We start from the raw sequence: 22,499 nt of genomic DNA on the forward strand, positions 1-22,499 counted from the left end.
TAATACTCACAAACATATGATTCTATACTATATATAACTATTTAAAATAAATTTCCAAATATATATTCTTATCATTTTTTTGTTAAAATTATAAGGTATAATAAAAAGAGTTGTTAAATGGTCTTGCTGTAATAATAAATTTCCCAGTTTCTCGCCATTGCAGCGTTGAAACTCTAAAACCGCTTTTCAAACTACGGTAAAACTTATACATAAGGTTTACCATCCACTACAATACTATGATAGCACACAATTGAGCAAAGGAAAGTCCAATTAATCTAACTTCGTGTTGCTGAAGATGAGATGGGAAGACGGATATCTTACATGTATTATACAATATACGACTCTATCGCGAATACGAGAGAGGGCATTATTCCAAAAATATTGTTGTCAACGTAAATATATATCCATAATACAAATCTGTAGTTCGACATATAAGGTAAACTAACCTATGATATACATATATGAATTTTCAAAATAAATTATGCAAACATTATTACTTTGAGATACTAAAGTCTTATTCAATATTCGTACTGTCAATTAGTTATTTCAATATTTTCTTTGTTTAGTTGTTAGTAGCTTTCAGTAATTGTAAATTTATTAATTCAAGAAATATACATCAATAAGTTGCTTTGAATTTGTATTTTAATGCATAAAATATATAAAATTATTTTATCTACCGAGACTCGTTGTAAGAATATAAATAGTTCAACAACTTTGTCGGAGGCGAGACTAGATATAATAAAATAGAAAATGGCTACTTGATTTCTTGCCATTAAAATTTCAATTGAATCATGGCAATTGTTTAAAATATATCTTAAGTTTTATGTGCAGTTAAACTTGACGCTAAACATTTTACTGTTACATCGAGCATCGGTCCTTGGATTATTCATCCACCTGCAGAAACGGCTGTCTACTCTGTATGCAGTGAAATTCTAGGAAAGGATTCCGAAAATAGTTACTATAAAATATATATTTTTATGAACGCTTGAGAAAATTTCGGCCAATAGTGGACCAAGAAATCCATAGCATTTGCATAAATTACTTTTTATAACTCAATGTTAGTTTATTCTGAACATAACAAAGATATGCCATGAGCAATAACGCACAGATTTTATTATGTTGATCTTGAACGTAATTGTATACCTAAAATGTGTATATATTTTGATAATATAAAATAGAAAGAATTATTTTCAACTAATGCTTTTCGAAGATATATACGATTTTGTTTAAATTATCTACTCCGATCTTTGAGAGTCCATATTGCTGATTTTAAGTTTTTATAGGAAAAATATTCTAAATTTGAATGTGTGTTTATGTACTTGTTAATTTTTTTAGATTCGTTCGACAAATTTAGATCTAACCAACCAATTTTTTTTTTGTAAACACGTTTACAACAAAAATGTTTATAAATATTGTTTAGTTCGCCTATTTATTTAATTTAAGAATTGAAACCGTTCCAAATTCAAATAGTTTTTGGTAGCCAATAAAGTATAAAAGTCGCGCGACGGTGACAAGCACGTGTAAATAAAAATGAGCCATTCAGCGAGCAGGAGTGTGACGTAGGTATACAAACAGAACGAGCTCTCGTGGATATGTGTCGTACTTCGCTTTTGAAAGTGGATGGGTTAAGTGTAAATTGAAATTTTAATATTCTTGCATAACTTTACGTTCATTCGTTACATTTTCGTATTATTTTCTAGAAATATTTAGAATAAAGTTGAATAATATTGTGATATCATTTCATATATAATTATTTAACATGGATTGTAATAAAATTTATAGGTTATAAAATTAAATTAAAATAATGATTGATAAAAACATTTACATGATAATTAACTATTAAATGAAGATGAAATGTGAGACCTGTAATCAATGATATTCTAATAATAGAACATCATTGCCTGCAATTTTGAATTGTTTCTTTTCACGTTTATAGTACAATGTAAACTTAAATTTCATCTCTGAGGGTTGTTCTCTTTTGTTTTTATCATAAATAGGAATGCGTTCTAAACTAAAACTTAAAAAAAAAAAAAACATTTTAAAATGAAGTGTAAATATTTAGTGAAAATTTTAAGTTCTGTGATGACTTCGTCAAAGTATTCAGAGGAGCAGAAGATGGAGATAAATAGATTTAAACATTCTATGAGATTTGCTAATAACTCTGACATATTTTGCAGTACAGACAATTATTAATAAATCTTTATTTTTAATCGAACACTATTCCGCTTAAATACTCATATTAATTTTATTTTATAGAATATTGATTCCATAATGAATACCATAGAATATTTTAGATATGATCAATGGTGTCATGTGACTCAATATCAAAGTTTTGTTTTTTTAGTCCTCTTGTCATTGGAATACACTATAGGTAACAATAACAGCTCATAATGAGAATGCCTCAACTGTTGAATTATATGTAATTTTGTAAAACAATTATATATTTTTATGACATTACGGTTATCATCTCAAACGTAACAAGCTAATTTATTATGTAAAATAATCTCGTGACCTGGTTGTATCTCCAACGTAATATTTTCTAAAAGATAATCGTACATTCGTACAGCGAAACACAAATGCTTGGAGATGAAGCATAAATCATTGGACTGATATAAGAGACCGGAATTTTTTACCACGCTCACATTCGTAACTCGTTAACATAAATCTTCGCTGTGAAGATTCATTTGCACTTTTTCTAATGAACTTTACGTTTTTATATGATCATCCTGTGGTTTGTGTCAAAATTCCTAATTTCTTTAGTTCAATATTTTGTTAAAATAATCTATGCTAATATTTAAGATGGAAAAGTAACACTGTCTATCTATCTGTTGCTCTTTCACGGCCAAACTAATTGATTTATTCTTATTATTAGAGATAGGGAAGAACATAAGCTACTTTTTACGCCTAACACCTGACCAATAAACGAGAGCGAAGACGCGGGCAACAACTACTGTTTACTAAATAAGACCGCATTACCAAAAAATTAAATTATTTTTAAAGTTAATAAATTTGTACATGAGTCTGAACACAAATAATTTAACATGCACTTGCATTCGGTAACGGGTTAATGCATAAGTATATTACGAGCACTATTTAAGATTAAAACCCAAAAAATCCTTTTAAAAAATAAATATTTCAGCAAATTCTAGCTATTTCGCGTTGTGGAACACTGCAGAACATTCGATTAGACCAATAAAATTAGCCAATTTATCCGAAGAGCGCTCTTTGACGTAATCGTATTGGTTCAATTTAAGCCAAGTTCCGGGCTCTATGTTTCAAGCTCGAAACAAAAATCCTGACCAAGCTTTACCCATACATGTAGATCTAATAATTTACACTTTAACTATTCTGTGCTGTTCAGTGAGAAATAAAGATTTGTACTTACCGATTGAGCGATATTATGATGAAGAAACGAATGAACTTGTCTATCAATCTGTGTTTCTTTATAACTGAGTCATAAAAAGATCTCTTTAGGCTTGTATTTTTAAAATATGTAGTGTCCTCCCTTTTGGTTATTATTATTTTTCCGCAATGGTCACACAATAAAAGGTGTCTATATCGTCTATTTCGTTCAAGATCCAAAAAAAATATTAAGCGTAATTCCTTTAACTTATCGGATATTAACAATTGATAAAAGTTTTCTAATTTTATACCAAAGTATGTAGAAATAATTGTAAGAAACCAAAATATTTGTAAACTTGTCTGCTACTATGAATTCCTTGTCAGAACATCTTTATCTTTTATTAATCTGATTTGAACAAGGGGTAGTAGGACATCGTCAAGGTAGCATGCGCAAGCAATCCAGTTATGATACCCTAAGAGACGGAGTGGGTACCGCAGGTTTTTTAAGTAGGTATTCTGGTATGTTCTGGCGCATCAGCCGCTTTAGCCTCATTCGAGTCCCACATACTACTCCACTTTATGTGAAGAAAATATGTAAGAGCGTTTTTCCAACGAGAAAAGGGGGATATATAGCCCGATGATCTAGACATTAATCCAGCGAGGTATTATTATGTAAATAACAATCTATTGAGTGCCATCGTAGTGATCATTAAAACACGAGATAAGTAGATGCAAATGGTATATGTGACGTTATAAAAGCATTTCAAATTATGTATAAGCTGAAACGATCCTCTCAAAGGAATTATCGTCTCTTTATAACAACGAAATAAAAATTCAATTTTTATAAATTCAGCACTCCGCGTAGAACGTGAATCGAATTTGAATTTCAACGTGTAAATGTGCCTGTCAAAAAATGTTTAATAAAATGGCGTCGATAAATAATTTGCAAAAAAACATCGAAGTATAAATTCTGCCACAGATTGTTATGATTTTTAATAAATCCGGTGTTATCATTTTATTTTTGAGTTTTCTTTAAATAATGACGTAACTTTTATTTACAATAGTACAGTATTTTTAAAGTTCTAAACAAACGGCTGAAATGCGACAAAATCAAGCGAAATGTCAACTTGGCCGTAACTTTTGCCGTAGAGCTGCAGTGTTCTGTTTCCAACACGGAAGTTGGGCAAACGGTGGGTTTCTTTCTCTTTGTAATAAACTGTAGCCAAAGCCACAATTTAGAAAATTTGCAAACTCTCTTAGTTTTATTTTATAAAATATGCACGACCTGTATTTCTCGCTTTAATAATGTATATTTTCAAATTAATTATCGAATGTAAAGCGTTTTTTGATGAATTTAATGGGTCAATTTTATTTCCGCAAGATAGCGACGACATCCTATTCATAAGCGAAGACAAAACATTCTAGGTCTCTTTTTAAAACAAGCATATCTTTCTGAGCTACTACAATTTGCATAGGGAAACCATTTTCGTGATTAGCATAGTATTATTCGCCAAGTAAGTTTAATTTATATGAAGTATAATTGATGTATGATCGGAGTTAACTTTGTCTGATTCAACATCAACTAGCTATTTGAATAAGTCTACCTCTCTATATTCTATTTAAATAGAAGAAGAAACGGAGCTAAACAAATCTCAGATTTACGTACTTCATGCGATTTGCTTAAAGCTCAGCTATAACACTAATTTTACTTCCAAAGTTCTAATAACAGTTTCGTCGATGTTCAAAACACATTTTTTTTCTAAAATCCATAATAAATATCATAGATTACTCAAGCTGTTGACCAATGATATCGCAATTCAATCAATCCAATGTCCAATGTTGTTTATTTGGTTTTCTTCCTCTTGTGGTTGGAATAGACTAGGTATATATCTATATACTCCACTAATACATTTTAACTAATATCTATATACTCCATAGTTAGTCATTTCTTCTTTTACAAAAAACGTAAATATAACACAGATATGGCACTGTGTAATTTTTAAAACAGGTCGAGCAGTAAACGTACGTAATAAACCCTCTTTGAAGCGCCAAAAACGGAGGGAGGGGGGGAAGGTAATTATGTTTTCAAAAAAAGGTTTCTAGTTCATTGTTAACTAGTCAGAGAGCGATGGCGCGAATAATCCAATTTGAAAGTTGCGCTCGCCGAACCACATCCATGTCATAATTAACTAGAGGTCGGGGACAACCGCCATGAATAAATAACGCATATGTCGCCATGTAAAACAACTGAAAATGTTGACAACCGCTAGCCCGTATCGTTTGGCTTATGAAATGTCTGTACAACTATGCGTATGTATATCATACACACACATATATATTGCTGTTTTTTAACACGCTTTACTGGGTGTTTAGCGTTTATGAGATACCTATCCTTATCACGGAGACCACGAACATTTCATATGCAAAACGAGACTTTTGATATCGGTAAATTTAATAAGCGTTCAATAACCTACTTTATAAAGCAGAGCTGAAATTTTTAATACTAACGTAATTTTCAAGAACTACATTAATACAATATACATAATACTATAATATTTAAGTCTTCATTTAAAAAACATTTTTAAATTTTCGCATGTAGCATTTTCAGACAAAAATAATATATGCCTTTTAAATTCTGCTCGTGAAAAAGTTTAAATGTAACCCAGCAATATTTAGTTGGCAATTTTCACGCCTGATTTGTCATAATGCGTCGCGCTTAAAAAGAGCTCGCAATGAGGGTGGATATATAGGGCTCGTAAGTATTTTAATTTTCACGTTGTATTATTAAAATTGCATAATATATCTAGGTATAGGTATTTAAAACTTTTATTATTATTATTTTTTATTACTACAGCATGCAAAGAGTCGGATATGAAACTTTTGCCTGTGTAACGTTGCACCAAATGTTACATGTATAAGCGTTGCACTTAAATTTGATTTTAAAATTATACTAATATTACACCCAGAATAGTTACAATTCAAAAATACTCCTGTCGGACTTGATATCACTGAATCTACTGTAATAATTATACCTACTACAAATTACATTGCTCTGTAACATGACAGGGTTATGTTTGCTTCGTAATGAAAGATTAGCCTCCCGAGAGATAAACTTAACATGTTTGTCGGACGCCTCTATGAAAAACATTCGCTATTTAATTAAATTTAATTATATGAAAAACCGTAAAAGTAGAATACGTCCAATTCCCTTGTAATAATTATTGATTAATTGCTTTATTCGATGGTTTCAATTTATATTTCAAATTAAAATTTTCACGAACAAATAGAACGATACCTGAATATCTCGGTTATCCCATTCCTAAATTTTTAATACGCGAAGGCTTTTAATTTACGCCTTAAATAAAGTCCTCTGGCCAATAATGTTGCAATTACAAACGTGTATCTTACATTTTTATTTTAATGGATAATTTTCATAAATAAGTGGCAAGAAATATAGATGGCTAATTCCTTAAGGATCCAAAAGTGAGGTTAAGGTAATTTTGCATTAACTTGTCGACGGCGGTTTGATATCGTACAAATTGAATATCTTAAACCAAATTCCCAATGGTACACAACTTCCGTTGGCCTCCTAGATAACGTTAGTCTGTGTTAAATAATATTGAATCACTACATAGCATACTACATGAAATCGCTTGCCGCCGTCAGAACGCTTAGATCTTCTAAATTACATAACGGATTTTAATGCGGTTTTTTATGAATAAAATGAATGATTAAAGAAGTTTAATGCGTATACTGTAGTAGATATAATCCGAAAATTTAGATTTTCCTAGCCGGCATAAACAAGATATTTTCTTTTTATGATCAAACTGAGGCTAGATGGCCCGGTGGTTAGAACGCTTGCATCTTAACCGATGATTGCGGGTTCAAACCCAGGCAAGCACCACGGATTTTTCATGTGCTTAATTTGTGTTTATAATTCGTCTCGTGCTCAGCGGTGAAGGAAAACATCGTGAGGAAACCAGCATGTGTCAGCGAAATTCTGCCACATGAATTTGCCGCATTGGAGCAGCGTGGTGGAATATGCTCCAAACTAATAGTTGTTTATAGACGGGTAGATATTATTGTAATAAAGCTTTAAATATTAAAATATCTATAATTCTTAAATGCAAAAATGAGTTTGTTAATTTGCTTTTAAAATACTCAATCGAACATTATATTTTGTAAGCACATTGAACCACTTACAAAAAATAATATAGAATACAAAATACCTACACCCTTTCCTCATATCATATTAATTAAATAAATAAAAATAAATAAATAAACATTGGAAAACATCACATACATTACTCTGATTCCAATGTAAGAAGCTAAAGCACTTGTGTTATGGAAATCAGAAGTAACGACGGTACCACAAACACCCAGACCCAAGACAACATAGAAAACTAATGAACTTTTTCTACATCGACTCAGCCGGGAATCGAACCCGGGACCTCGGAGTGGCGTACCCATGAAAACTGGTGTACACTTACTGCACGTACCGTGCGGAAACCTTTGATGAATTTTGAATTTTCTACGTGGTTGGTTTTGTTGCTAATTGTTACGCATACAGATACTAAAATTGAAAAGCACAGCAAGCAAATTATTAATAATAAGTATATCTAGCTAATACCTACTTGACTTTGTAATTGGTCGCCATCGTGATTTCTAACAAACCTTTTATAAAAACATATAATATTTTAACTTTCAGTACTAAATACTAAATGATTTCTTTATTTAATTCCACACAGATGAAATCGCGAAAAAGCAGTTTATTAATGCTCGTATCCATTTACAAATTACACAAAGTTAACATCAAACCGTGTTGTTTGTAACTTTATATTCTACGTTTGTTCTATATGGCTGTGTGAATAATTAATTTGTTTTACACACACAAACGCGATAGCCTTGCAGAGTTTGAAAGCCGTTGAAAATTTAAAACGGCAAACACGATACAGCCTAAAGGTGTTTCCAGTGGTTATACTGTATTTGCACTGTTTATTCCTCCCTCGACGACAAAATGTTTCATTTTAAGAAAAGTTTCTCGAGTTTTGGTTTGTAAATATGTAAGCAAACACTCTGTATTTATATTTAAAACTAAGGGGTATACTATATAAAATTTGAAGCTCCTTTGAATATGCCCAAATGTACATAAAAAGGTACAACTCTTTATAAATTACTATATATGACCAGTCCTTTCTTAAGCAAAGCAAACAATGTTCTTTAGATCTATGTAGTTCTTCAGATTCTGGGGCACTTTACCCATGGTCGAAGTCTTGGTCAGTTTTTTTACATCCGTTGCACCTTTGATTAAGATGGGCTAGTATATGACTAAAACAAAACAAATACGATCGTCCAAATACATATTCATTTTCTTGAAAAATTTACTTATCATGAAATCATGAAAACCTTATCGTTATATTACGAGGGAAATAATTGATGGAACTATTCTGAAAGAAAAAGCTCGAAACTCACTGCAAAACACGCTCAGTCGATCAATTACAATATTTTATCGACACAAATATAAATGTAGTATTACCTGTAGTTCAATTATTAGCATTCCATTAGTTAGTTAGTAATAATAGTATCGTTGTGTTTCGCTTGAAAGAGTGAGTGGACCAGTGTAACTCAATAACGGTCAGATGGTAGCGCAGTGGCAATAAGGGAAGATAACCTACCTACTAATTCGTGCCAATTTTTATGGGCGTCGATGACCACTTACTATCAAGTCACCGTTGTTTTTTTTTCTTTGTAATTTTTCATTTTTCAATGTACTTAAAAAAAGAAAAGATAAATGACGTGAGTACACAGATTAGCACTGCAGTAATACCTTCATTGCCAACCGAACCATAAGCCTTAATTGTTGATTTGTGATTTTTACGTACATATTAAAATAGAATATTTAATTTTGTTCAAACATAGCTCACTGTAAAGCATCGCAGGTAATACTTAGTTATAGACGAGCGATGTATTGTTACGGGATGTGAAGAGGGACGGGGTCGGAACGATAACTCAATTAATATCGGCGCCTTTATTTTGCTTCATCGTGAGCACTTCAATGTATCTGTTACTTAATTAATTCACTTTTTTTCTATCTCTTTCATCTGCTTGCCTATTCCGGAAGCTTTTATGTAAACTTAGTCGCATCGACTGGGATATCGGTTTACGTTGTATTTTTTTTATTATTAAGATTAAGCATTTTACTATATATGACTTTACTTAGCTCATCTGGGTAGTAACTCATAACATATTTTACCGCCAAACGATACTTGTGTTGTTGTGATCCGGTTTGACATAATAGTAGTTCCAACGTTTCTGGCGCTATTTAGCTACGGAATATTCTAGGGGTAATAGTTACCACTATACTTAAACATCTACTACATACATACATACTACATACTACTATTTCTAAAAAACTTATTTAAAGCATGGAGTTAGTATTAGTTTATTACCACGAAGGATAAATAAAAAATAATTGTCTTTAATTATCTATGTAACTCAATAGTCATACATATTATTCCGAACCGATGGTAATTCGTGTTCAAGAGTCCTCTGAAGACATTACTCAAATAAAGATTCAAAAAATTGATTGATATTTTAATTCATCCAGGTAATATATATATATATATATATATATATATATATATATAATAGGCGCTGCATATTATAAGTAGCACCCCTAACATAATATACAAAGTGCCAACCCTATCTTTCTTAGTCCCACTCGTACATTAACAATGAAAAACCTAAATTCGAATCTTACCAGTGGCGTTCGTTGCCCTACTGACGATTAAATATACCGTGTATGTATATATTGAATCAAGTGAGTACGAAGTCTAGAGTCTAAAAAATATAACAATGAACTAAAGACCTCGCTGATGAATACTGCAAAGACGCTTGACAACTAAATTGGCGGCAAAGTACTTACGAAGTTTAATTTGTAAAACTATGAAGGATCGATTGGATAGGTCAAAATACAGAAAAATAATAAAATATAAAATTAATAACAATTTAACAGGCATATATTTAAAAATCATAATGATAAGACATTTTGGTAAAAAAGTAAGAATTATTTATCACATTATTTCATTATTCTATTTAACTGACATTCGATAATTTCGTTTTATCCACAATAATTGAAATAAAATATTTAGACTTTTGAAAAATATCCTTACATTTTTTATATGGCAACATTATAATACGCAAACATTAGTAAGAATATAAACTAATCAGAATGACAACTATTATTATCGTCATAGCAAATGATTCTGTAGAATATTAGAAGTCAGCGATAAAACATACGGTACAACATCGGACACACACAGGTTGTAGCGGATGTACAGTCAAGTAAAAAAATCGCAATTTCATCATTTCACTGTTATAATTATGCCGTTTAAAGGAAAGAAAAACAGCAAACAATTTAATAATCATAATATTAACTAAATTTTGTAATTAAGTAGACCTCCAACTGTAATTACTGGTACAAATATCAAAATGTCTGGGTATGTTTCACCAGTACATTTATTCTACCACCAAACAGTAATAATTTGTATTACAATACAGTAATACTCTATTTAAGTTTGCAGTGATTGACGGCGCAACGATAGTGTACAAAATAGTTAATATTTTATGGCATGAGTGTTTTTGATCACTTACCATAAGTAGGTTTACTCTTTTGCCTTACGCTAGCCAAAAAAATAAAAAAAAGTCTTCTTATTTCATCTCAATTGCGCAAGTGATAATAAACATATATTTAATGTGAAGGTTCAACAAAAACAGCATAATGTACTGTGTCACAAAGCTTTACACTATTTATACATTTTATTAACCAACTCTTAGTGACATGTCTAACATTGGTACACATTTTCTTTTGCAATTTCTTCATTTTCTTAAAACATATTGTATCTTCATTATGAACGACAAAATCGACGTCCATAGCTTTGATTGCTTTGACTATTGTCCCTCCATATGCTATCCAATGTCGTTCAAAGTAACTTCTTTCACTTTCTGGTATACTTATAAAATCAGGATAAAATCCTAGTTTTTTATCTTTAAAAGCATCTGGTAAAGGATCTTCGGGTAAAAGTTGCTTTTTAAACTTCTTATCTTCAACTTCATCAAAACTCTCACTGGTCCCATTGATAGGTTCCAAGGAGTTGATTGTATCATTGCATTTTTTTCTTTTTTTTTCTTCTGATTTCGGTTCCTCTTTTATTACTCTATCTTTAGATACTTTAGAATCTTTAACAATAAATTTGTCCATTTTTGTATTTTTAATAGGACTTTGTTTAACTTTTTTAGTTTTAATCTCTTGTTTAATTGGACTTTGCTTGATTTTCTTCGTCGGTGGCTCGTAACTGTCACCCGCAGTCGCTGCTAATTTGTTCAAGAGTGAAACGTCCGTTTTTTCCTTGGAAGTTTTATACAAATGTTTTAATTCTTCCAAATTGGTTGCAGATTCCCAATTTTTGTCGTCACGAATTCTCGTCACTCTGGGAAATCGAACTGATATACCATCTGCTGTGTGTAAATTGGCTTTTGTCAACTCAGTACCTGTAACATTTGAAAGATTTGTTTATTATTTTTGTATATACGGCATTTTTTTTATAAATTAAGGCCAACATACATTTAACAAAGAGCATACCACACTCAACGAATAGTACATCCTATAAAATTACTTGCTCGAACGTGCAAATATTTGAGAATGTTCGCGACTGCACCAGCCGAACAATTTATTTATTTCAATGTAAGTTATGTTTGTAATTAGTTAACTAATTGAAAATTGCATTCCGTTGCTTATCGCCAAATATTCGCCGGCTATTCTACTTTTTTTTTTTCAATCAATACAATCAATGCAATTTTGAAGTGAAAAAGATTTGGAAAATAAATAATGGATTATTTTGATTATTCAGCACAATTATATTCAAATTATGAACTAACCAGTGATTTCCCAAACAGGTTGCTTTTTAGGATCCATTGCCACAAAATCTGGTACCATGCCTTTATTACAGTCAAGCCAAGATGGCACCTTAATATATTCCTGAGATATTTTTACCATCAGTGGACTTAGTTCTTTCTGTAACCTTTCCAAAGTATTGTCGTCATGACCTGTGTGAACCTTTGTAACTGTGACCCAACGATTTCGACGTGTATCTAAGCAACCCATTAAGAAAACAGACATCATACCTCCTTTCTTACCCGTACCTGGAAATATAACGAAAATGCTTTTACAAAAATATTGCTTTATTGAGAATGAAAATATTACTATGATTCATTGTAAATAATATTTAAACTTAACTAATATTATAGGTTTCCAAAAGATCTCAATCTCACAAAAATTTGATACAAAAAGATAGAGCAATATTTTATAAATTAATAATTAGAAGGATTATTTAAAATTGATTATTAGAATAAAACTTTATTTTTGATAAGTATTTGTAAAATAATTGTTGCAAAATTATTTTACCTATATTTTCATATATTTTCATATTGGTAAAATAATTTTGCGTGCTTCTTAACCGATGATTTCGGGTTCAAACCCAGGCAAGCACCACTGAATTTTCATGTGCTTAATTTGTGTTTATAATTCATCTCGTGCTCGGTGGTGAAGGAAAACATCGTAAGGAAATCTGCATGTGTCTAATTTCAATGAAATTCTGCCACATGTGTATTCCACCAACCTGCATTGAAGCAGAGTGGTGGAATATGCTTCAAACCTTCTCCACAAAGGGAGAGGGGGCGTTAGCCCAGCAGTGAAAAATTTACCGGCTGCTAATGTAATGTAAAAAAAGATTTTTACAATCAAAATTTTGAAAATACATACCAAACCAAGCACCAAGAACAACAAGATCTGCAGTGTCTGCCATTGCACCATCAAACAAGTAATCTTTTTTAACTTTCAACCAATGCCTCTTGCCTGGTTCATATGTTGATTCTAGATCCTTTAACACAAGCCCTTCAAGACCTAATTGTAGAACCTATAATTAAAAAGGGTAAAAATATATACATATATATTAACTATTTTGCAACTAATTAAAAAAAAATAATATAATCAAATTTCTAGCCATTTTAATTTTTAGTGTTGTCATTTAAAAAAATACTGATTATTTGTTGGTTTAATAAATTAGATATAGCAACTACTTAGTTTAAATAATAGTTAAATTTTCAAAAACAAAAATCTCATGAATATTTTATTACATAAATCAAAATAATATGTACCTTTGCAATCATATTAGCTAAATCAGCAGGTTTGTAAATAAGCTGCTGCTCCGAAAACATCACATGATTCTTAACTTCAACCATAATCTCATCCAATATTTGACGTCTCTTTCTGATAGGCTTATCAATTAAAATTTCACCATTATAGTACAAACAATCAAAGACATACAAACAAACTTGTGCATCTTTAAACTCGGATTGTTTATGTACACCTAATGTACCAAATGGTAAAGGCTTTCCTGTATTGACATCAACCATTAGAACTTCCGCATCTAATATCAAATCATCACCTTTAGGAAATGCTTGTGGCAGGAAGTCTTTAAAATGGCTAACTTTGTGAGCCATAACAGGTTTTAGAGCACGAGAAAAGTACTTAAACTCTTTGCCCTTTTTGTGTACTTGGACTCGTTCTCCATCATATTTTATCTCAGAAAACATACCATTAGGACATTTCTTCATAGCCATCTCAACAGACTTGCATGCTTCAGCTAGCATTGGTAAGACTGGAGTCATAAGGCTCAATTTTGCTTGGACATTTTTCTGAAATGAATCCTTATGCTTTACATCACTACTTTGCAATACTCTATTCAATACCATGTTCAGATCACGAGATGTTTGAAAAACATTATAAGCATCGGGGTGCACACCTTCTAGAATGTGCTTTGGCCCTGCATTGATCCGCAAATCTCCTTTAATTAACCTTATTAACATTTTAAGATCATTTGTTGTACACCTTTTTACAATTTTCTTAAAGTGATATATTTGCTCTTCTTCTTTTGTAAATTTTGAAAGCTCTTCAAGAAAATCTTCAACATTGTGCACTGTTAATAAACTTTCTGAAGCAGGTTTCAAAGTATTAGACTTTGTAAAGAAATGTTGAATAGTTTCTGCAACATCTCCTTGCTCCAAATGTGTCAACATATCGTCATGATCTGTATTAAATATTTTAGAGAAAAGCTTGACTAATTGCTTACTTTTTAAATTGTAAACACGCTTAGATACTTGAGGCAATAGCAATTTACACCATAGGATAACATCACCTTTAAACTTCTGTCCATCACATCCTTTAGTAAAAAAATTATTTACTTCTGCCGTTTTATCTGTGTATGCATCAACTTTAGAGATTTTTTTGCACAATGAAAAAAAGGTTGAGAATTTATTGTCTTCTATATCAATATCGACTTTCTTATCTGTATTAATGTCACTAGTACTGGAAGTGGTTGCTTTTTGTGATGGCTCATTTTTTAACACTTTTGCTGTATACTTACCACTATTTTTTTCAGCATAAATTTTTTCCATATCATTAATTTTTTTCAATATAAATTCCTGGTCTTCTTTAGTTATGTTTTCCCAGTTTCCAATGTCATCTATCGATTCTATACGTTTTGTCGTCGGACGTTGTTTTAATAGAACATTCATTAAGCAGTCTATATGGTGCCATGATTTCATTTGTTGATTTTCTCCGTATGGGCTAAAAACTAATTTTGCTAAGCGTAATTCTCCACTGGGACAGTTCCCTTTACATCCCTTACACGAAGCCCGACCAGCTTTGGCTCGATCCACATAAAAAGGTGTTGTATCGGACATCATGAAATAGTTTAAGTTTCCATTTTGTATAGTTGAACAAAATAAATTCACAATTTTTATAGCGCAGTAATTCAATTAAACACTTGTACGAATAATTTATATAAATCTAACATAAACAAATAAACAAAACTCGTACCTCTACGTATAAATTCACATTTTATTGACATAAGAACCGTCAAATCCGTCAATGTCATTTGTGTGCGAATATTTAATATTAGTGATGTACCAATCGTAACTTTTTGATAGACTTATTATTCTATTGCGAATAATTAAGTAAAATTTTACATTCGTTTTACAAACAACTACTGCAAAATACAGTGCTTGTGAAATGTGACTGAAAATGTAACAGAGTATTGATTTTATTAACGCATGCGCGCTTACCTAATCGGATTGACTGGAACCTATTCGATTCTATTCTATAAACTCGATTACATAAATAATAAGAAATTCCAACTTCGCATCTTTATTGGCTGAAGTAATAAGTTTTAAATATATGATATATTTATATAAATTGTAATACAATCAGTATCTGGAATCGTACTGGATTAATAAATCTTACCGTTCGTTCCACTTTATTTTAAAGTTTATTAAGAATATATCAACACAATATGTATATTAGATGTATATAAAGGAGCTGCTTTAAATTTCACAGAAAACATGATATATTTTTAAGGTTATTGGGCTATTATTAATTATAAATAACGTTTATTTATAAAATAATTTTACTTATTGAGTATTCGTCTACCTTTTATATTGAAGTCAGCCTTCAGTAAAGCTTTAGATCATTTCGAGATTTATAAACAAAAGAATAGTGATATGTTAAAAATGGATTATTCTATTTTAAAATACTCATTAAATTTAAAAAATATATCTATTGTCTAATTCCAGCTTCATCCTGTCACCAGGAGTTCAATAGTGATGGGACGAAACATGGTACCCTGACATCACCTCACTATCCTCTTGCCTACCCACCAAACACGCACTGCCACTACGAATTTTTCGGGAGAGGAAAAGAGAGAATAAGATTATTGTTTCAAGATTTCTTGTTGTATAAATCTTCCGATGGATCTTTAAGGTAAGTAAATTTTTGAAAACATTTGTCGAATATATTTTTAATTGTAGGAAATATTCATGCTGAGTGGATGACTTATTTTCTCAGTATTTTAAGATCAATAGAATTTCTTATAAAACTGAAGAACTAATGGGCCACCATATGATAAGAGATCATCTTTGCTCATAGACAATTTAATCACTTTTAACACCAAAAATGATTGTAATTATGACGTTACGTATGATGTATATATAATTACAATGGCACTCATCATTCAAAACCGGGACACAGAAATACAAAATTATTCTTTGGTAGAATAATTGGAATGTGGGTACCCAAGTAGACACACTTACACAAAGCCGGGTAGTATTCTATACCATTAAAGTATATTTTATGTTCTGCATATTTTTCATTTTACATTTTTATATTTCCAGCTGTACAAATGTGGATTCTCTTCAAGCCTTCGTTAATGTAGACGGGCGGTTAGAAAACGTCGCTACATTTTGTGGAGTCGACCTTCCTAAGCCAATTATGTCGAACGGTCCAAAGTTAATGCTCGAATTCCGGGGAACCCACTCGTCGAGGCATTCAAGAGGATTTAAAATATCTTATTCGTTCGTAGAAAGTATGTACAAGTTTGCATCATTTATCGTATGCAATTATTTAATTATATATGTTATTTAACAATGTTTTTTTTTAAATAGATGCGATTTATATCATACATATGTCGTATTTAAATAGTGCTTAACATCAAAAATATAAATACAATATTATTCGGATACTTCCTTATATAGAATTTGTTGTAGATATCTAACCAGATCTAATTATTCCTAGATTAGCTGTGAATAATAAATATTCTACTACATATCAAGTGTTGAATATGTTAATAGACCTCACTAATGAACTTGAAATTAACAGAATATTCTATTATTACTTAATAACCGCGTATAGTTGAAAAGAAAATAGATTTATAAATACATACAGTATTGACATTTTGCAATTAAAGTTTTTTCAGTCCAGGTTGCAGAGATTGTAAATAAACAAGGGCAAAGTGCATGTGGATCAAAAAAAAGATTTTTAAGAGATTTTCTGTGCTGCCTCGTCAATGATGGCTAAGTCTTGGATAATTGGCCAGGCACCATACAAGGTCTTTTAAACTTCTTTTTTTTGCCTGAACACTGCTTGCACCCGGGATCTTGTTGTACTTAAGATGGCGTTGTTTTTATTTTTAATCTTTTTATTGTGTCACCAAGTGCAGCGTGGCGAAAAAACCTACCTGACCTCCTCTGATAAAAAAAACCGTTTTACCCAAAAAAGCAAATTTTGGGCAAATTTTGGGGTATTATTTTCGGTTCACCTGTAAATATAAAATACTAAAAAACTGCTTGTAAAATATTACAAAAACACAGCTTGTGTTGCCGTTGCATAAAATGTACAATCGCTAAACAGTACATTACGGATGACCTAATTATATATATTTATAAAAGAGACTATGCAGTTTTAATTTTACAGTCAAAGACAATCTTTAACTCAGATCACACAATATGACAAAATTGTACATCTTTTGTATCCAAAATTTACCATCTGATAACCCTGTCCAAGTTTCCTTCTCCTAACGATACAGGCAAAAAATACCCGAATAGATAAAGTAGAAACCATATATGGATGTGGCAAGGGATGCTTTTTGTGGAAAGATTTCATCATTTTATTATAATGTGAGAAATTAATCAGAACTGCATTTTTAAGACCTCCAGGCATTGCTTTGTTTTTAAATCATGAGTATTTTAAATCGAAAATATTGTAAACATATTGAAATTGAAAATGTTTTAATAGCTATTACGTTTTAAATAAGTATGTAGATAATAAAAAGCTATAGTTGATTTTATCACACGCTACATGATTTTTTCTGACAAAGCTTACACCTTCCAAATCGGTCTGGCCGTTTTAGAGTAATCGATGAACATACCAAACAACATGCGTATAAAACATGCGTATACTCTAAATTTACTAGCCACTTAGACATATTCGGTCAATCGTTGAAGGATATTTATTTTGTTTTACGTATTTAAATCAGATCTGCTACTACCTATGTTGTAGAGGGGATCCGAGTTTACAAAATAATTTATTATATGTATAAGTTAATAAATATATATTATGTTAAAATTATTTCAGATTTTGGAATAACAACAGGACGTCAGCTGAAAGAATTTCCTTGTGCATTTGTATATAATAGTAGCGAAGCGCACAATGGAACATTCGCATCGCCAAACTCGCCTGGACCGTATCCAAGAGACACTGAGTGCTCTTACTTTTTCCACGGTGGACAAACAGAGAAGGTTCACTTACACTTTACTCACTTTGATGTGGAAGGTGTATTACCGTAAGTAGTCATTTAATATAGAACGTCCATATGTCGTACCTAACTACTAATATTACCATCGAAACTAATAATTAATCTCTGCACTGCATAACACGTAACATTTCGATAATAGATCGTCGATTCGATTATTCATACTTTAATTGGTAATTGGCAAAAATCGATTGATCGAATAATATACGGATGATCGATTTTGCCGTCGAATAAAAAATACAAAACAATATAAATTTGCCACCTTGTTAACTTTAAATTAAATTTTAAGGTTTTTTATAGTAAATTATAATATAAATAAGCTATTCTCTTGTTTGTCGCATGATTTATATAGGGGTGTATACACATACGTATGGAATTTAATAAATATGAAGACACACCCTTTTTGTATACAAAGTGATTGTATGAAAGTTTAAGAAAGTTAAAGAAAAATATTGTTATAAATACATATGTGCCCATGTCAAGTAGGTATGGTCGAAAATATGAAAAGAATATGTGGTTTTCGACGTTAATCAAAAGCAGACAGAATTAAGATGACGAGTGATCCCAAAATTGCATATTGTCGAAAGATGACAAATAATAAATATCTAAGGCTATTTAACTTAAATGCATACTTATTGTAAAAAATCTTTTGAATATATACTTGATGGTATAATTTTCGATGTACAATATCTAACGTATAATTTAAAGCCTAGAACAAATTTAATAAACAATTTAGTTGTTTTAATTGTTGTGTCCGTTAAAAGTCATAGGTTATTAAGGATATTTTTAAAACTTATCTGAGTCCATTGTTTGCGTGGCAACATAAAACACTTTTTTCACAATAAAGATTATTAGTACCTCTGAACTTACAAATAAATATTTCAAAAAATTTTCTTTTTGAAATATTTAAAATAAACCAAACGTGTATTTATTTTTGCCTTTAGATTCTTACGTAGTAAGTATTAATCAGTGGGGAGGGGGTCGGCTTATTCTTATTTTTCCTTAAAATAGTCTTACGTAATAAATGAATGGCCCCATAGTATTATTAGTTCTCCCGTTTGTAATGCTCGAATGTTTAATGATAATTTTTAAAACAGTTTGTGTCATGGGACTACCGGTTGTAACAAAGTGGCTTTCGCAATATATTATATAATAATTCAATGAAAATAAATTGTTAAAAAATTGCCGTGTGAAGTGAAATCATAATAAAAAAAAAAACATGTAAATAAATATCATTTAAAAATATAGAAGAACGAAATAGATAAAAAGAGAAAGGGAGGAATAGGTCACCTGGAGAGGGCATAACGCTTTTTCCTTACTATATTAAGATTTCTAGAATTTCGCTTTACTGTTAGAAACGTAAAATCAAATATGATATAGAACATTGTGAAAATATTATGATTTATAGTCTTTAATTGGATTTGATTTTGATTGTTCAAGATGCGAGGCGGTATCCGCAAGCGATTACGTCGAATTTTCAAACTACATGACTGAAGATAATAGGTACGGTAGATATTGTGGGCAGATGAAGGAATTTCACGTGGAATCTGAGAGGAACTTCTTCAAAGTAACATTCCGGTCGAACGATCGATTAGACGGGACTGGATTTAAAGCGATATACCAATTTTTAGAGGCTACAGATGAATATCAAGCTCCAATCTTTGATAAGGCTCCGAAATCTTTGCGTAAGTTTAGAGAGTGTAGATGTATAGTACTCCATTAATTACAAATCTTGTTTTTTATCAGTGACAAGAAGAAGGATTAATTCATCAAATAAATATTTTTAATTTGGAATAAACACACTGACATCACATGATTTTCTCTGCCAACACGATATAGTTGATTTAATTTTTGTAATAAAGAACTCGAACGTCTACTTATTTGTCCCTATACCTTATCTCTGTTTAATTGAGTGTTCATTGTAAGGTGAGATTGACCACCTATCTTCTTAGTTTGTGTTTAAAATAGTTCTCGTTGTTTTCAATGAAAACGCTGTATCTATAGTGTGGTAAAAATTACGTGTAATAATCTATTTTTTTGTGTCTGTTTGAAGGTTTGGTTGCTGAGCTGGTTCTCTTGTCTGTCATCGCAACTCATTGGCATCGCCGACTATATCATTGATCAAGTGATATTAGAATTAATATAAATACTATTAGTCTAATAATAATCCTGTACATTTTGTACTATAGTCTGCGCCAAACACTGTAATTTAAATGTAGAAATGCAATATTTTCTATAAAAGTATCTATTAAGTTTCGTCTACTATTACCAACTAAAGCAATATACCTAACACAATAAAGTTTTATTCACGCAGGCACGTAATTATTAAAATAAAATATTTAAATCTCATATTGTTTTATTTCGTCATTTCTGAATCTTGTTTATTTTTATGAATTTAGAGCATATAAATCCTGTTTTTGTAGTTTAACATTTTTGTTATTAAGCTATCACGATATAAATTATGAAAATAAACATAAACTTATAAATACTCAAATTAAAAGTTTATTATTGTTCCAAAGATAGTAAAGACGAAGGTTGTATGTATGGATGTTTGTTACTCTTTCACGAAAAACTACTGAAGGTATTGTAATGAAACCTTACAAAAATATAGCATATAAATCAGAATAACATATGGACATATTATATACAATTTATAAATATATTGTGTGAATTGTAAAAAATATAACGCTATGTCGAATAAGTATGAAAAAAAAACTGCTATCTACGAGTTATCCTGACGTGGCTGCAAAAACCGTTTGAGTTACACGTTATCTTATATAGCCCTACAAAAAAGGCTGCGACAGCATAGGTGTATCTATCTTTTATGTGTAAGCCATTATCGCCAAAATAGTGAATCAATATAATAAAAATTGATAGTTTATTCTAATGCACATTTGGTATTAACAAATTGATCCTTATATCAAAATAAATACTTTAATCCCTTCTGGTATTGTATTTATGCGAAAATACCTCTGTCTGTCTGTTGATTTTGAAGAAATATGGTATGAAGCAAACAAGAACCTCAAGGAAGGGCATAGGCTACTTTAAATGTCCAATATCTGAGCGATGCCTAGTACAAAAACTAGTGCTATTAATATACGAAGGTATTGTTATTGAAATACATTATGCAATTATTATATGTTTATTAGGTATATGATACCTTTTTTATATTATATCATAAATTGGTTCGAAGTAATTCCCAAACGCGTCGAATGTTAATCATTAATATCTCCTTATCTCCTATATATTTACCTTTGATTGGCAAATGTACTTGGCATGAATTATCTGAAGATGTCCACAAAGAGCTCCTACCGATTGTATTTTCTAAAAACTCAACAATTGAGTTGTATGTTGTGCGTTAAACATTTAGAGGATTATCATAATGTTCTTAGAAAAGGACGTTGAATTACTAATTTCAGTTATCGTATAATTCTACATAGATAAAAGTTCGTATTCGTGTAATCATTTGATTGAAGGTATTGGACGTATCAAGTATAGTATAATACAATGTTGATACAAATTCTAAAATAATTTCGCAAACTGCTTGCTTTAAAGATGTTAAGAAAAGCTTAACAAAAATAGACAAAAAGTAGAAGTTTTTGCTATATATTAGATTGCACTATAGTCGTCCAATATGACAGGTTTTGTCGAAATACGGGATAATTTATAAACAAACGGCAGTCATTGATTACAAAACTGATTATTTTTACATAAAATATGTAGAGGTGGTCAAATGGGCTATCTAATGGTAAGTGGTCACCAATACCATAGACATTACCGCTGTAAGAAATATTTTTTTTTTTTAACATTAGCAGCCCGTAAATGTCCCACTGCTGGGATAAAGGCCTCCTCTCCTTTGAGGAGAAAGTTTGGAGCATATTCCACCACGCTGCTCCAATGCGGGTTGGCGGAATACACATGTGGCACAAATTCGTTGAAATTAGACACATGCAG

The 22,499-nt window shown here is 30.9% G+C and overlaps 2 protein-coding genes across 2 annotated transcripts in view; one reads left to right on the top strand and one right to left on the bottom strand.

The window, feature by feature from the left end:
• The window catches only part of LOC125067482 (suppressor of lurcher protein 1), a 229,540-nt gene extending 208,688 nt beyond the window's left edge, over nucleotides 1–20,852 (top strand). Inside the window, exons 10-14 of the mRNA XM_047676140.1 lie at nucleotides 16,033–16,219; nucleotides 16,630–16,820; nucleotides 18,368–18,575; nucleotides 19,986–20,230; nucleotides 20,599–20,852. Coding sequence (XP_047532096.1) covers nucleotides 16,033–16,219; nucleotides 16,630–16,820; nucleotides 18,368–18,575; nucleotides 19,986–20,230; nucleotides 20,599–20,666 — 899 coding nt within the window. The 3' untranslated portion in view covers nucleotides 20,667–20,852. The remainder of the gene's footprint in view (nucleotides 1–16,032; nucleotides 16,220–16,629; nucleotides 16,821–18,367; nucleotides 18,576–19,985; nucleotides 20,231–20,598) is intronic.
• LOC125067481 (DNA ligase 3) lies at nucleotides 10,360–15,281 on the bottom strand. Its single transcript, XM_047676139.1, has 4 exons — nucleotides 13,558–15,281; nucleotides 13,163–13,316; nucleotides 12,280–12,543; nucleotides 10,360–11,892 (listed from the first exon to the last, which is right to left on the bottom strand). Exons 1-4 carry the CDS (start codon nucleotides 15,145–15,147, stop codon nucleotides 11,093–11,095), a joined length of 2,808 nt encoding a protein of 935 aa, XP_047532095.1. The 5' UTR covers nucleotides 15,148–15,281; the 3' UTR covers nucleotides 10,360–11,092.
• Nucleotides 20,853–22,499: the final 1,647 nt, after the last annotated feature.

The sequence above is a fragment of the Vanessa atalanta genome, chromosome 11, assembly GCF_905147765.1.
Source record: "Vanessa atalanta chromosome 11, ilVanAtal1.2, whole genome shotgun sequence".
NCBI lineage: Eukaryota > Metazoa > Arthropoda > Insecta > Lepidoptera > Nymphalidae > Vanessa > Vanessa atalanta.

What these genes read in the sequence shown, in the direction of transcription:
- LOC125067481 (XM_047676139.1), bottom strand. Translation starts at nt 15,147, where the DNA reads ATGATGTCCGATACAACACCTTTTTATGTGGATCGAGCCAAAGCTGGT. An exon ending in TAGCTAATATGATTGCAAAG is followed by an intron (nt 13,317 to 13,557) that starts GTACATATTATT and finishes TTTTAATTATAG; the next exon opens with GTTCTACAATTAGGTCTTGA. An exon ending in TGTTCTTGGTGCTTGGTTTG is followed by an intron (nt 12,544 to 13,162) that starts GTATGTATTTTC and finishes TTATATTTCCAG; the next exon opens with GTACGGGTAAGAAAGGAGGT.